The 15,710-nt window shown below is 34.7% G+C and overlaps 1 protein-coding gene across 4 annotated transcripts; it reads left to right on the forward strand.

Annotated features, from left to right (window-relative positions):
* The first annotated feature begins 517 nt into the window (after positions 1-517).
* Positions 518-12,235, forward strand: LOC114324097 (ABC transporter B family member 9). Of its 4 annotated transcripts, none has more exons than XM_082887189.1 (12): positions 518-1,177; positions 3,675-3,729; positions 7,332-7,507; positions 7,611-7,832; positions 7,916-8,154; positions 8,277-8,802; positions 8,895-9,168; positions 9,265-9,928; positions 10,017-10,245; positions 10,669-10,935; positions 11,034-11,297; positions 11,379-12,235. In XM_082887189.1, the coding sequence occupies exons 1-12, from the start codon at positions 929-931 to the stop codon at positions 12,024-12,026; spliced, it is 3,813 nt and encodes a 1,270-aa protein (XP_082743315.1). In that variant the 5' UTR covers positions 518-928; the 3' UTR covers positions 12,027-12,235. The 4 variants fall into 4 exon arrangements, with proteins under 4 accessions (XP_082743315.1, XP_082743317.1, XP_082743316.1 ...); XM_082887191.1 differs by having other exon boundaries at positions 527-1,177; positions 11,402-11,931; XM_082887190.1 differs by having other exon boundaries at positions 614-1,177; positions 7,611-7,814.
* Positions 12,236-15,710: the final 3,475 nt, after the last annotated feature.

Genomic DNA, 15,710 nt, shown 5'->3' on the forward strand with positions numbered 1-15,710 from the left:
GTGGTGGTCAAAGGCAAGAATAGTGGTAATAGGTAGTTAAGAAATAAAATAACACTAGGGATAGTTTTATCTAAAAGAGCAAATTATACTCGTGAACCAGTGATTCCTGTATTTTACTCCATGTGTTATTTTAGTTCTTACACTTTAAATTGGCTCAACTTTGACTCTCAAATTTAGATTTTATTTTAATTTGGTCCGATTAATAATATCATTAGTGTCTTTTAAAAAAATCATCACTAAATTGGTTGAGGTTAACTAACTGAATTAAGTAAGTTTATAATATTATCCTTAAAACTATGGCACGTGACACTTATGTGCGTTTCTCTATAAAAAAAATATATTAAAAATTGTAATCAATTGGACCAAATAAAACAAAATAGTAAATTCATGGTCAAAATCAAATTAATTGAAAGTACAGGAACTAAAATAACACAAGAGATAAACTATAACGATTACCGTCCTAATTTGCCCTATCTAAAAATAAGCTAATGTACTCAAATTGCCATGGTCACTGCCAGGTTGCGTTAATGATCTCATTCATATCCCATAAGTGGCATGCCCAACGGGAGTGAAGGCTTTAATCATATCACTATTTGGGGAGGAGAAAGTGTGTGTGTGTGTGTGTATATATAGGTTGTAGCGTTGGATTAAAGTAAAAGGCTTCTAGAAGATGAATTACAAACTGAAATTAGATTCACGTAACAACCTCTAAAGCAAGCCTGTCATGTACCCTAATCCCACCCTATATATGTGGCTTCTCCATACTCACACATATATGCATACACACGCACCCATCTCTTGAAGATCTCATTCATATCCCCCCTCCTCATTCCTAGTTTAACAGTGTTTTTTTTTTTTTTTTCCCACATAATTCAGAATTGACACAAACACACATTTATATACATATATTTAATCTTGGAGAAGAAGAATGAAGGAAGAAGAGAGGGGGACAGTGAATGGAGAAGGAGGCGAAACCGGGAAGCTGGGAGATCAAAGGGTTGCATTTTACAGGCTATTTTCGTTTGCAGACAGGTTCGATATTGCTTTGATGATCGTCGGCACGGTCTCTGCTATAGCGAATGGGATGGCTCAGCCTGTCATGACCTTGATTTTCGGCACACTCATCAACTCTTTCAGTAGCTCAGATCCTTCACATGTTGTCCATGAAGTTTCAAAGGTACTCTTTTTTTCTTTTTTGTTTTTTTAATTTTCTTGTTCTTGATTTTCTTTTTCTTTCTTTTATTTATTTATTTATTTATTTTCTTGTGTGTGTGAGAGAGAGAGAGAGAGAGAGACATTGATTGACCTAGTCATTACGTTTTAGAAAAATGCTTGGGAGCACTAATTAGTGTTCCCACTAATTAGGTGGCAGTGGATCCCGCCATTAATGATGTGATATTTTGGTCTTGGAGTTGTATTTTTTTTTTTTTTTTTACTTTTTTAATGCATTAGTACTATTAGTGGTGGTGTTTTTAGTGGGATGAATCATTGTTGTACGTTTTATTTCCAATCATGATAATAATTTCAATACTTGCCTTTAAAGATTTCATTCACCAAATAATGATGAGATGAGAGATACCCAGAAAAAAGAAAATCTTTGATCTCAAGTTAATTTGAAGAATTACGTAAAGTGAATGGACTTATCTTTTTCCTAATTCAAAACGAAACTAAATACTAATTTTTAGTAAATTTTGATCATTTAATTGAATGGTGACATACAGCTACTGTTGTTTAGGTTTCACAGATGCTTAAATCATTGAATATTACATGATTTTTTATTTTTTATTTTTTAACCAAACCTAAGCCTTTTTTTAAACATATTTTTTCAAACTCAAATAATTTTGAACTTATTTTCTAAACCCATGTTATTTTTGTAAAAACTAACACCTACATCAATTAATTTAACTATAAAGCTCTTTAAATTCGTGTTTTGAGTATTTTGAAAACACAATTTGTAGTGATTTTATGGAACAATTTGAGTTTAGTAAATAAGTAGAAAACAATTTGAAATTTGAAAATTAATTTTAGGCATAACCTAAAGTTGATTTGATTTTGTTTATTTATTTATTTTTATTTTTTTAAAGAAAGTTGCGTCTCAGAATTTGTTTTTTGTGTTAGTTGTTGAATCAAAAATTGGAAATATGTGTGAAGGCGCAAGGCTACTAATAATGGGCGTTTCTCTTTGTTTGTAAGCTTTGGTAGAGGAGTCTCTTTCTTTGTGAGAAAAGAATGTATTTTTTTTTTTTTTTAAATACTAGAGATACTAAAAATTTTAAAATTTTTAGTAAATATCTCACATGCTAGATATCTCCCAAAAAAATTAATCCACACTATATTTTTTTGAGATTTTTAACATTTTTTTTTTTTTTTTTAATGTGGGAAAGAGGTTATTCCACCTATATTTTGGTGGCCGACACGACAATGGGCATTTGGAATGTCATGCGTGCTACCACACTTGCTATACTATTTGGTCAAGCATTACTTTTAGCATAGCATTGTTCATCATCCTAGCTCAAACTTGAACCCACTGGAGGACCTTGAAACATGCCATGAATTCACTTTATCATATTCTTTTTCTAGAAGTTTTTTTTTTTTTTTTTTTGATAAATATTAAACAAATTACAACAAACTGAACAATTAATTATGAACCAACTAGACCTAATCTAATTAGTCACCATAACTTTCTTAAGGGCTTAGTCCATAGGAGAAAGATCATGAATTTAACTCTACTTGGGCAAGCACTTTGATTTTAGCCGATAAAAAAAATAATTAATTATGTTAAAAAATCTAATAATATATATCCGCAAACTGAACATCAACCATCACTACACCAATACAAAGAGTCTCATAATGAGAGACAAATAACTTCTGAATAATTCGTGACTTCTCAATTAAAAGTGTATAATAGTGACTAATTGAGTTAGTTCAATTAATTCTTAAAAAAAAAAAAAAAAAAAAAAAATTATAGCTTAGTAGTAAAAATCTTGTTAATGATACCACCAAAATATTCGTTAATACAAATAGTGTATATTTTCTCATAAAATTGACTAGTTGAGGAATGTACAAAAATCTATAGCGGGGCACTTTGATTTTTGTTCCAAAAATATAATTTTGAATCCTGCATTCATTTGATGAGTTAAGGGGAGAGCTACTCTACCTTAACTTTTTCTTCTATTTTTAACATATATATATATATATATCTCTTGAGAAAAGTTACATGGACCAAGGCAAATTTGAAGATTGTCAGAATGATTGATAACTTAATATTGTAACAAAGGTCATTAGTTCAAATCTTGTCATCTCTGTTATCTTTGTCATTTTATACTTTGTTCTGTGTCTATCTTGAAACACCTTCATTGAGTTTATTTTCTAACAATTTACTTTCAGTATCTGTAAATCTAGCTTTTCAAATAGAGTTAAAACTTAAAACCTCCTAATTAATTTTGAGTCATAATACAAATAGAAAAATCGTATAGAAAATTCATACAAAATAAAGGGATAGATATGTATCTATTCATTTCAAACCAAAAAATCTATTAAAATCACTTACAATTTTTAAAATATCACTACAACATCATTTTTGTAAGACTTTTATAAATAAATTTGATGACAAATCATTTCCCATTAATTTTAGTTGCAATAACTTTAATAGCATTATATGGATGTGAATTCAGGTATCCCTGAGGTTTTTGTACTTGGCCATCGCTTCGGGTATTGCTTCATTCCTACGTAAGTGCTGCTATCATCATTTCTACCTAGATTTATTGCCATCTCTTTTGTTTTACAACAATACTAGAGGGTCACAATTTTTGTGGCCACAATGGCTCAAAACTGTCAAAACGACGTCGTTTTGGGTGTAAAACATGCCAAAACGACGTCGTTTTGGCAGTTTTGAGCCATTGTGGCCACAAAAATTGTGGCTCTCAAACATTTTCCTTTGTTTTAATAGCTTACTTTATGACTGCTTTAATCTTTGTTGAACATTTTCTTTTGACCAAGCATACATAAAAATATTTTATTGTCTATGTTATCTCTCATTGTTGGTACAATGGCCATTACACTCTAGTAGGTCTCAAAATACAAACACTAAATACAAAATTGAACACCCAAAAAAGCCATAATTATACAAGACTTGTCAGTAAGGCTTATTTTTAGAAAATCATGTTCATCAATACATTTTGTATCTGATATTATGTTTAGTTAATGAGTTTTACGATTTATTGATAGCACTACAATTCTATGATTAATTAAGAATATAATTTTGATTGCTTAACATAGTCTAATAAAACAATTATTCGCTTTCATCTATGACAATCACATGGTCATTTCTTAAATAAATCTAAATTGTCTGTTTATGTTTGATTCATGTGAAACCCATGCAACTCTATAGTAGTCAATCAAAATCAATATAAATAAATCCGAAATCACATTCAAATTCAATATAGCACCCATTGTAGGTACAAAAAGAAATGTATTGAATCAATTATGATCCAGTATTATGCGATATGGGATAATTTTTGAGTCATGTATATAGGTTTTGGAAGTGTCTGCGCTGCACGGGGGGATTTTTTTTTGTTGGGATTTGTTGTGCTTTTAATGGTCTTTTGGATAACATTCAGTATGTTTGGTTTTAATTTTTTAAATTTAATTTTTTTTAAATTTAATTTTTTTATTTTTCCTTTTTTTTTGTTTTTAATAAATATTTTTAAGATTTTACGTAATTTTTTTATATTTTTTTAGATACATCTTACTTAGATATATCTAAAAAGTAAAATATTTGTTAAAAAAATCAATAAATATACAAAATTACAAAAAATGTACTGAATTCTTATATATATATACATATTTGTAATTTTTATATTTAGTGAATTTTCTAAAGACCTTCACAAATATTATACTTTTTAAGTATATTTATATTAGATGTATCTAAAAATTAAAAAAAAAATTATTTAGAATATTAAAAAAAATCAATTAAAATAAAAAGATATATAAAAAATAAAAAAAAATTAATTTTTCAAAAAATAAATCTTAAAAATTAAAACCAAATTTGTATGTGTGTTTATTCTTGAGTCTTGGCAAATGTGACAGTTTGTGGATGGGTGCCCCCAACCTATCTCTCTCTCTCCCTTCTCTTGTAATGTTTTGATTAAAAAAAAAAAAAAAAAATTTAAACTTTGAGTACACAGATTGCCACAAAATCAGGAGGATAAAGAGTTGGCCAAATCCATAACACCATGTAGATGTGGGTTTGACCAATACTGTTGCTTGACTTCTGTAATATAATTCTTATACTTCGAGTATGTAAACACATAACTTAAAGTTGGGTGATCACACAATTAATGTGATGTTTTAAAAAGACTAAATAATAATGTCTCACCGAAACCCAAGAGAAACATGACTATTTGAGAATTATCAATAGATGTGATAAAAATAATTTTCAATGTGCTATAGAGTGACAAAAAATATTACTTAATTTTGTACGTTAAAGATTTGTTAATTCAGTGAATATATAAATATTATAATAAAAATGTTAAAATGTGTTAAAGTAGTGATAGATTAATGTAGAGGTAAGAATATATAAATGTGTATATAGGGAGTGAATAAAATAATTTAAATTGGTTTTTGGGTTATTTTCTTGTTGAAAAGTCAATATTTTAATCACATGGATTCACAAATGTTAGCAGTTGTGTTAACAACATTAGCACATCAGATAAAAAAAGCACTTTCCTACTACTGTTTTAGCACATCAAATGAAAAAAGCACTTTCCTACTACTTTTTTAGCACATCAGATAAAAAAAGCACTCTCCTACTACTTTATAGTATAGCAACTGTGTTAACACTAGCAGTGTGAAAGCTCAAAGGTGTTTTAGATCTAAGTAAAATGTTAATGGAAGAGTCATATATTATTCTCATTTGAATCCACAATTCATTAATATATATATATATATAATAAATAATAAATTTATTTCTACAATTCATAAGCTACATGTTAACTGTTCAACAATATAAAAAGACAAGTAAAAACGGCACGTAAACAATACTAAAGATATTTTGTTTTTTATATGGGGGATACAAAGAATATTAAATAGGGGTGCAACTCAGGTAGGTTCAACCCGAGCAACCCGTGCCCAGCTCGAGTTTTTTTAGCGCTTGGGCAAGAATATCTTGTAATCTGGACGGGCCTAGGCAAATTTTTGATGCCTGAATTGTAATTCGGACCGGGCCTGGACAGAATCAGTGACTAATCCGAGCAACCCGAACTTGAATTGCATTTAATATATTATATAAATTATATAATATATGTATAAATTAAATTAAATAGCTGTCCTTAATATTAAAGTGATCCCCAACTTTAGTCCCCATTCCACAAGGACCTACTGATCCTGCACAGGGTCATAGATTCCTCGAGCATCCCATGATTGAGGCACCAAGCTGAGGGGGTTCATAGACCCTACTCTTGACCTAGATTGGCATGGCAACATGGCGCCCTTCTAATCATAGTTTGCAATGGTTAGGCGAGGCAATGAGGTAGGCTAGCGAGTGGAGTTGAGTGATTTGAGTGGAGCTAGGTGTGCGAAACTAGTTTAGCAGAGCACTAAGCCAAGATTAAAACCATGCCTTATCATGTAAAGTGGATGTTTGTTGCCTTGTGAATTTCGGGCAATTCGGGCTAACCTGAGTTCAAATTATAAAGCTTGGTCCAGGCTTGGGCAGCCAAGCTCGGGTTAATGGTCGGGCTTGGGCACTGCCAAATACAATTCGGGCTGGGCTTGGGCAAACCCCCAACCTAACTGAACCAACCTAAGTTGCACCCCTAATATTAAATGAATAAAATTGGAATATGGATAGAATATAATAAAGTAAAATACTCCCTATAAAATGAGATACGGAAGGGAATCACTATGAAAAAAATTTGGGAGCTGCAAAGAAATCTTCGAGTTCATATTGATGGTAGATTTAGAACAAGAATTGAATTCTATAAGATATAATCTCCCATTATTCCTTAGCAGCAAAATGGCAGACCAGTCAACAGTTAACTAATTGTTCGTATATTCATAATATCGATTTAGTCTAAAGTTCGTGTTAACTTGAAGTCTTGCTGGAAAATAGATTTATGTGTTGCATAGTAGCTGAGTCTTGTCCATTGCATTCTGTGGAGTTGTCTTGTAAAACTAACATCTGATGACTCAAAACTGCTTTTAGTGCATTGAAGATTTGAGCATGGATCCTCATATGACAAGTAATAAGATACAATATCTGGAGTTCTCTATTGCTTTAAATCTTGTGAAAATTGAACGTTTACACTAATTTACATGTAAATCCATTACAGAGGTGACTTGTTGGATAGTTACCGGGGAAAGGCAGGCAGAGCACATAAGGCGATTGTACTTGAAAACAATATTAAGACAGGACATTGCATTCTTCGACACTGAAACTACCACTGGAGAGGTCATTGGTAGAATGTCTGGCGATACAATTCTCATCCAAGATGCTATGGGTGAAAAGGTTACTTAAGACTCCATTCTTCAAAACTTGCTGCTAAGTACAATCAATTAATGCACCTAAGTCAGTTTCTATAATGATTTCATTACTTGCAATGCTATGACAGGTAGGAAAGTTCATACAACTGATGTCAACATTTATCGGAGGATTTGCCATTGCCTTTGCTAGAGGATGGCTTCTCTCATTAGTCTTGCTTACGTGCATTCCCGCTCTAGTCATTGCCGGTGGAGGCATGGCCATAATCATGACAAGAATGTCTAGCCGTGGACAAGTTGCTTATGCAGAGGCTGGAAATGTTGTTGAACAAACGGTCGGAGGCATTAGAACAGTGAGGCACCACAAAACTTGTAGTAATAAATTGTTGTCCTGAATTTTCTGAAGTCCTGAATTTTGCGACCCTCTTTATGACAGGTGGCATCCTTCACCGGAGAGAAGCTAGCGATAAATAAGTACAACAGCAAACTGCAGATTGCCTATGCCGCTACTACTCAACAAGGGTTGGCTTCTGGGATAGGACTCGGTACAATGTTAGTAATCATTTTCAGTAGTTATGGACTTGCCATATGGTATGGATCAAAACTGATCATCGACAAAGGATACAATGGCGGAGTAGTCATTAATGTCATCATGGCCATCATGACTGGTGGAATGTAAGCATAAAAATTTCTAGCCACAGAAAAACAATGTGCTAATACATACCCTCTTAATTCTGCAATTGTGTCCCTAATTCTGTTTTGACTGATTGATCTGAGTTGGGTTTCGCTTCATATAGGTCATTGGGCCAGACATCCCCGTGTTTGAATTCATTTGCTGCAGGGCAAGCAGCAGCATACAAGATGTTTGAGACAATCAAGCGAAAACCACAGATTGATGCGTATGACACAAGTGGGATTGTAATGGAAGATATAAAGGGCGAAATTGAACTGAAAGACGTGCACTTCAGATACCCAGCCAGGCCCGACGTTCAGATATTCTCTGGATTCTCTTTACAGGTTCCAAGTGGCACAACCACAGCCTTAGTTGGGCAAAGTGGAAGCGGGAAATCAACAGTTATCAGCCTATTGCAGAGATTCTATGACCCTGAAGCCGGTGAAGTGCTCATAGATGGTATCAATTTGAAGAAGTTTCAACTCAAATGGATAAGAGAGAAAATGGGTCTTGTTAGTCAAGAGCCTATTTTGTTTGGCACTACAATAGGAGAGAATATAGCATATGGAAAGGAAAATGCTACCAATGAAGAGATTAGAACAGCAATAGAGCTTGCTAACGCAGCCAAGTTCATCGACAAGCTTCCAAAGGCAAATCTTCCCCCTCCCCTCTCCCTTTTTTGTAGTAATTCTTTCACTTGTAATGACTGATCTAATTAGCACTAGTAAAAATTTGTTTATAGGGGCTTGACACTATGGTAGGAGAGCATGGAACCCAACTATCTGGTGGACAAAAGCAAAGAATAGCAATTGCAAGAGCAATTCTAAAGAACCCGAAAATTCTTCTCCTTGATGAAGCAACAAGCGCTCTAGACGCCGAGTCAGAACGTGTTGTACAAGATGCGCTGACAAACATTATGTCAAACAGGACTACTGTGGTAGTTGCACACCGTCTGACAACAATCAGAAATGCTGACCTTATAGCAGTGGTGCAGGAGGGGAAAATCGTGGAACGAGGTATAAACCATATCATCACTCCTTCAACTTGAAAGTTCAGTTTTTTATAAATTTATTAAGTCAAAACCAACTTCAAAATTCAATGCCAATTGCCAGGAACTCATGGTGAGTTGATCAAGGATCCAGAAGGGGCTTACTCACAGCTCATTCGCTTACAAGAAGGGACTAACAAAGTTGAAGATCCGCGAAGGAGTGACATTGATAATCTCGATACAATTCAGGATGTAGACATAACAATGGGCAGGTCTGCAAGACAGATATTATCCATGAGAAGATCCATAAGCAGAGGTTCATCAGGTAGCCGACACTCTTTCAGAATTAGCTTTGGACTACACGGCCCTATTGGAATCCAAACAGATATAGAAGGAGAGGAGAGTAGTAAAAGAAGTGAGACAGATGATAAGAAACGCCGCCAAGTGTCCATTAAACGCCTAATGTACCTAAACAAACCAGAGTTGCCGGTTTTGCTGCTTGGATCCATTGCTGCAGGCATTAATGGTGTGACCTTCCCTATATTTGGATTCCTACTTTCAACAGCTATTAAAATTTTCTATGAACCACACGATGAGCTAAGAAAGGACTCAAGGTTTTGGGCACTTATGTTTGTGGGACTCGGTGTTGTTATTCTGTTTGTCGCACCAGTGCAGAATTACTTCTTTGGAATTGCAGGTGGTAAGTTGATAATGCGAATTCGCGCCTTGACGTTTGAGAAGACTGTCCATCAAGAAATCAGTTGGTTTGATAACCCTAAAAATTCAAGGTGTGTTTTAGTAATTTGTACTTTTGATTGATCAAATGCTCTCTATTTCAAAAGGCCTTTTCAACTGAAAGTTTTGAATTCATTTCAGTGGTGCAGTTGGAGCAAGGTTGTCTACTGATGCTTCAACAGTGAGGAGTCTTGTGGGTGATTCATTGGCGCAAATTGTACAGAACATAACAACAATTATAGCAGGGCTTGTCATATCATTCACAGCTAATTGGATGTTGGCACTCATAATTCTATCTGTGTTGCCCTTGGTGGGATTGCAAGGATTCTTTCAATTTAAATTCTTAAAAGGGTTCAGTGAAGATGCCAAGGTCAGTCCATTATCCTAAGTTATGGCCAGAGCCATTTTAGCACAGTTAGGACAGTAAAACAAACCAAACTACTCAAACTCAACATTTGAAATTGGCTTGTTATGTAACAAGCTAAGTTTGAGCACATTTATCTCAAATTCTATTTGAGAAGGTTATATACATTATATGAAAATCAAGCTATTTGAGCTCAACTCGAGTAAGGCTCGTTTGAGATTGGCTCGAAAGGTAAATAAGCTAAACTTGAACACAATTTGAAACTTGTTAAGTTTTCAAGTCAACCTTAAAGAACTAACTACTTGACTTGACTCATTTTTAGCCCTAAGCATAAGTGTATAGCAGACATTTAAATGAGAAGGGGTGGATTTTGAGGGGATTAATCTTTATCACATACTAATCAAGTTAGATTTTTGTAAATGTCTGTAGGTGATGTATGAAGATGCGAGCCAAGTTGCAAACGATGCCGTGGGCAGCATTAGAACAGTTGCATCATTTTGTGCTGAAAAGAAAGTCATAGAAATGTATAAAAACAAATGTGAGGCCCCCACGAAACATGGAGTTAGGATTGGACTTGTGAGTGGTATTGGCTTTGGATCTAGTCTTTTTGCACTCTACTGCACATATGCCTTCTGTTTCTACATTGGAGCTGTTCTAGTGCAACATGGGAAAGCTACTTTTGGGGAAGTTTTCAAGGTATAAATAAATTCGTAGTGTTTTTTTTTTTTTTTTTTTTTTAAACCTTCACTTTCTAATTACACATTTTTTCCACTTCCAAACAAATGGTTTTGCAGGTTTTCTTTGCTTTGACAATTTCAGCAATGGGTATTTCCCAAACCACTGCTTTAGCCACAGACACCAACAAAGCTAAGGACTCTGCTGCTTCTATCTTTGAAATTATTGACAGCAAGCCCAAGATTGATTCAAGCAGCAATGAAGGCACAACCCTAGCAACCATAAATGGAGATATTGAGTTCAAACATGTCAGCTTCAAATACCCAACACGACCCGATGTTCAAATTTTCAGAGATTTATGCTTAACCATTCCTTCTGGAAAGGTAATAACCAGGCACAAGCACAGCCTCTTTGTTCTTCAATAATTTTTGCTCAATTTTGCTAAGCTAAAAATTTTATCACAGACTGTTGCTCTTGTTGGGGAAAGTGGTAGCGGAAAGTCCACCGTAATAAGCCTAATTGAGAGGTTCTATGATCCCGAGTCCGGCCATATATTTCTAGATGGAGTGGAGATCCAAAAGCTCAAGCTGAGCTGGTTAAGGCAACAAATGGGGTTGGTAAGTCAAGAACCAGTACTTTTCAATGAAACGATCCGGACTAACATAGCTTATGGGAAGAAAGGAGAGGCTGCAGAAGAAGAGATCATTGCAGCCACGAAAGCAGCGAATGCACACAACTTCATATCGGCATTGCCACATGGCTATGACACCAATGTTGGGGAGAGAGGGGTTCAATTATCGGGCGGTCAGAAGCAACGGATAGCCATTGCAAGGGCAATAGTGAAAGACCCTAAGATCCTCTTACTTGACGAAGCAACGAGTGCGTTAGATGCAGAGTCAGAGCGTGTGGTGCAAGATGCATTGGACAGAGTGATGGTGAATAGAACTACCATTGTTGTCGCTCACCGGCTCACCACCATTAGAGGTGCTGATGTAATAGCCGTTGTGAAGAATGGGGTGATAGCAGAGAAAGGAACACATGATGTGCTCATGAAGATCACTGATGGTGCATATGCATCTCTAGTGGCACTTCACATGACATCCTCAAAGTAGACACAAACCATTGATTGGCTCAAGCTGCTTCTTTTTTCTTTTCTTTTTTCCTTTCTCTTTTTTAATCTCTGCTCTCAATCTTCCATTGTTTCTGTTTTCTGTGATAGTGTTTCGACTATGAATCATCCCTCAAGTTTCCCAACATGGAGACACACAAAAATACACGTAGACTCAATGACTTTCCATTGAGTCAATTTATTGTTGAGTAATTTTTTTGTTTTCAATCTATTGTTGTCAATTTGACTGTTTGTATTCTTTTACAGAATATGGAACCATGATGATCCAAGGCCTAATGTGAATTAGATTGTTAGAAGGCGCAAACAAGACTCAAAAAACAACATTGAGGGTGCCTTTGTCAGGAGATTATGGTCTTGTAGAGATACATCTCATACTGGATAGGTTTTGTTGCCAGTTAGATGAAGAGACTAAACCATGATGAAGAGACTAAACCTACCCAGTATGAGATCTCTCTCTCTCTCTCTCTCTCTCACACACACACACACACGCACACAACAAACATGCTTCTTTTGTGAGTGCAAAAATTATTTAGTGTCATCTACTATATTGCCACAAATGTATATGAACCATTCATTTGTGTTAGATTTACATATGAGAGAAGAAGAAGAATGAGAGAGAGAGAGAGAGAGAGAGAGAGAGAAACTGATGTTGTATTAACAATGGAATCAATTAGGGTTCTCCTCTCTTACACATGTATTTACAATATAAGACTAGAGAATAAAATGTCGTAACTACTCTTAGACACTAACACTTAACACTCCCCCTCAAGTTGGTACAAATATATCTCTCATGCCCAACTTGCAACAAATTAGATAAAAAATCTTACTACTAAGACCTTTGGTAAACACATCAGCCAATTGATCTTCCGATTTCACAAAAGCCATACATATCAAACCCTTATTCAATTTCTCCTTAATAAAATTTATCAGGCATTTTCAATATGCTTGGTCCTGTCATGTTAAATAGGATTGTAAGCAATACTGATGGTAGCTTCGTTGTTACAATACGAAATCATTAGATCACACCACAAACAATTCTTGTCTCACCCAACAAGGACTGAAGCCACATGAGTCCACAAGTACCATGTGTCATAGTTCGGTATTCTGCCACTACACCAGACCGATGTACCACTGTCTGTTTCTTACCATGCCAAGTGACTAAATTACCCCTTACAAAAATGCAATAACCAGATGTAGACTATAATATCCCGAAATAATAACAATAACACATCTCACAATATTCTTTACAATTGATCAATAATATCATACTTTATATTCCATTCATAATCATCGATCATACAAAAAATGACATATGCGTGTATACATTCATAATTCTAGATCCTGAATCTATAGCATATGACATGTGTACAAAGATTGAAATAAAAGAAAACCAGAATAATTATATGCCATAATGGCTACATCTTTCTAAGTCGATACTTTGGTACATCAAAATGAGTTCAACTCAATACAATTAAAACCCAAGGCTTGAACAAAAATAATTACATCAAATAAACAAAAGAAAGCTAGTCCTTCCAAGTCAAGGACATATCATCAAACCAAATCAAGCCTTAAGTCCCATCAACTAAGGTCAGTTATATGAATCTTTCTTCCCCACTCTACTCTATTCAAGGCCATTAGTAGACATATCATCAGCACCTGAAAATTGTATTTCACATAGAGTGAGCTAAAGCCCAATAAAGTTACTTTAACACAATATATGAATTTCAACGAAGTCAAGGTGGATGCATAGGCATGCCAATTGTCAAACATTTTACATTTTTCATCTCAAAACAATGTAATGCCAGATTATAAATCAATTCATGAAAATATATTTTTATATTAGAAAATATGGTAGTTGATAGAAAGCACAGAGAATCTCTAGGTACGTGTCTGCCAATAGGCTATACAAGCACTACCAAAGCCATTTAACCAGCACTAACCGGACATGTTTCTAAACTTACGCCAAGGACACACAAGCCAACATAATAACCATAACCACACCCCCTAACTAGATTTACCAAAGAATTAACCCATTTTTCTAAAAAAAAAAAATACATTTTCAATGTTTAAGTATAAAACAATGTTCAATGCAAGATGTATGAGTAATTAGTTTCAATTCACCTAATCCCCATACAATTTCTACAACAATCAAAGCCATCATCCACTGATAGCCCAAAATAGATATTTCTATTCAACAGATAATATCATTTTCAAAATGGGAGTGACATTATATATCCAACTCTACCATCCTTTTCGACATACATATTCGTTTCATTCCTTTAAACCCAACATGATTTTCCATTTTTTTTCACAAACCAAATATCCATAATTTTACAACAAAATCCCTTTTACTTTCAAAATCAATTTAAGGAAATCCACCATTTTAACATATCTCAACCATAAGCACATCCCCAATCTCTTTCTCAAGAACCTATTTGAAAACCCCTCTTTTACATTTCAAAAATCCAACCCTAGGTTTAACCCAAAATCTTCAAATCACTAGATTCTTTCAATAAGCAAATAACTAAGGTAAAAGCCATACCAAAGGTTGAAGAAATCCCTACCTTACGATTAGAAGACAAGAGAGGGCAAGGGTTGAAGTTTAGAGGAGCCGAAAACAAGATTCTCACTGATTAGGACGAAGCTTTAGATGAACTCTACATTTTTCTCCAAAGAGTTATGGTGGAGAAATCAATAGGTAAGGGTGTATTTGAGGTTTTAAGCAAGAACTAGAGAGAGAAAGTGAAGAACTAGGATTTTGAAATGTTTTAGAGAGAGAGAGAGAGAGGAAATGAAAAGTGATTCAGAAAGCCCTTTTTTCGAACTAATATACGCACAAACTGCTCGAGTGACCAAAACACCACTCGAGCATTAGACACAATAAGTGGCACCGCTCAAGCGACCAAAAACATAGCTCGAGCGCACAATGACACCCTCCCAGAAACTCAGACCTGTAAAAAACCACTCAAGCACAAGAAATACCGTTCGAGCGAAGATACTCTCTATTTCCAAAAGTTTTACAGACTGTAAAAGACCGCTCGAGCGCAAGAAAGACTGCTTAAGTGAATAAGAAGAAAACTAGACAGCAACTCTTTGAAAAAATTAACTCTCAACCTGTTCCAAACGCAACAATAACTCCTAAACAACCATACTCAACTAACAACAAGATGAAAATGGAATGAATAATAGTTAAGGACATGGATTCCCAAATTCAAAAGCAAGAAATGAGTTTGGTCTAAACCAAAATCATTATATAGACCTATCATCTACAGAACCTGCCCAATCAGCATCAGTAAATGCGTCCAACTTCAAGTGCCCATGATTAAAAAATAGAAGTCCTTTTCCCAGGACAGATTTAAGATATCTCAAGATGCGCTACAAAGCCTCCAAATGTGTTGCACGAGAATCATGCATAAACTGACTTACAACGCTAGCTGCATAAGCAATATCCGACTGAGTGTGGGATATATATATGAGTCGTCCCACAAGTCTTTGGTACCTTTCCTTCTCCACCGAGTTACCAACAACATTGCAAAGATGATGGTTAACCTCAATAGGTGAATCAGCTAGTTTACAGCCTAACATGCCTGTTTCTGTAAGAAGATCCAGAATGTACTTCCCTTGAGAAATAAAGATGCCTTTATCAGATCTGGAAATTTAAATCCCA

Source organism: Camellia sinensis, chromosome 9 (genome assembly GCF_055761805.1).
Source record: "Camellia sinensis isolate YWXY chromosome 9, ASM5576180v1, whole genome shotgun sequence".
Lineage (NCBI taxonomy): Eukaryota > Viridiplantae > Streptophyta > Magnoliopsida > Ericales > Theaceae > Camellia > Camellia sinensis.

Excerpts from the sequence above, each read along its gene's own strand:
- LOC114324097 (XM_082887189.1), top strand. The coding sequence starts at position 929 with ATGAAGGAAGAAGAGAGGGGGACAGTGAATGGAGAAGGAGGCGAAACC. Across the intron at positions 1,178-3,674 it reads TTGTCCATGAAGTTTCAAAG|GTATCCCTGAGGTTTTTGTA; the intron begins GTACTCTTTTTT and ends ATGTGAATTCAG. Across the intron at positions 9,929-10,016 it reads GATAACCCTAAAAATTCAAG|TGGTGCAGTTGGAGCAAGGT; the intron begins GTGTGTTTTAGT and ends AATTCATTTCAG.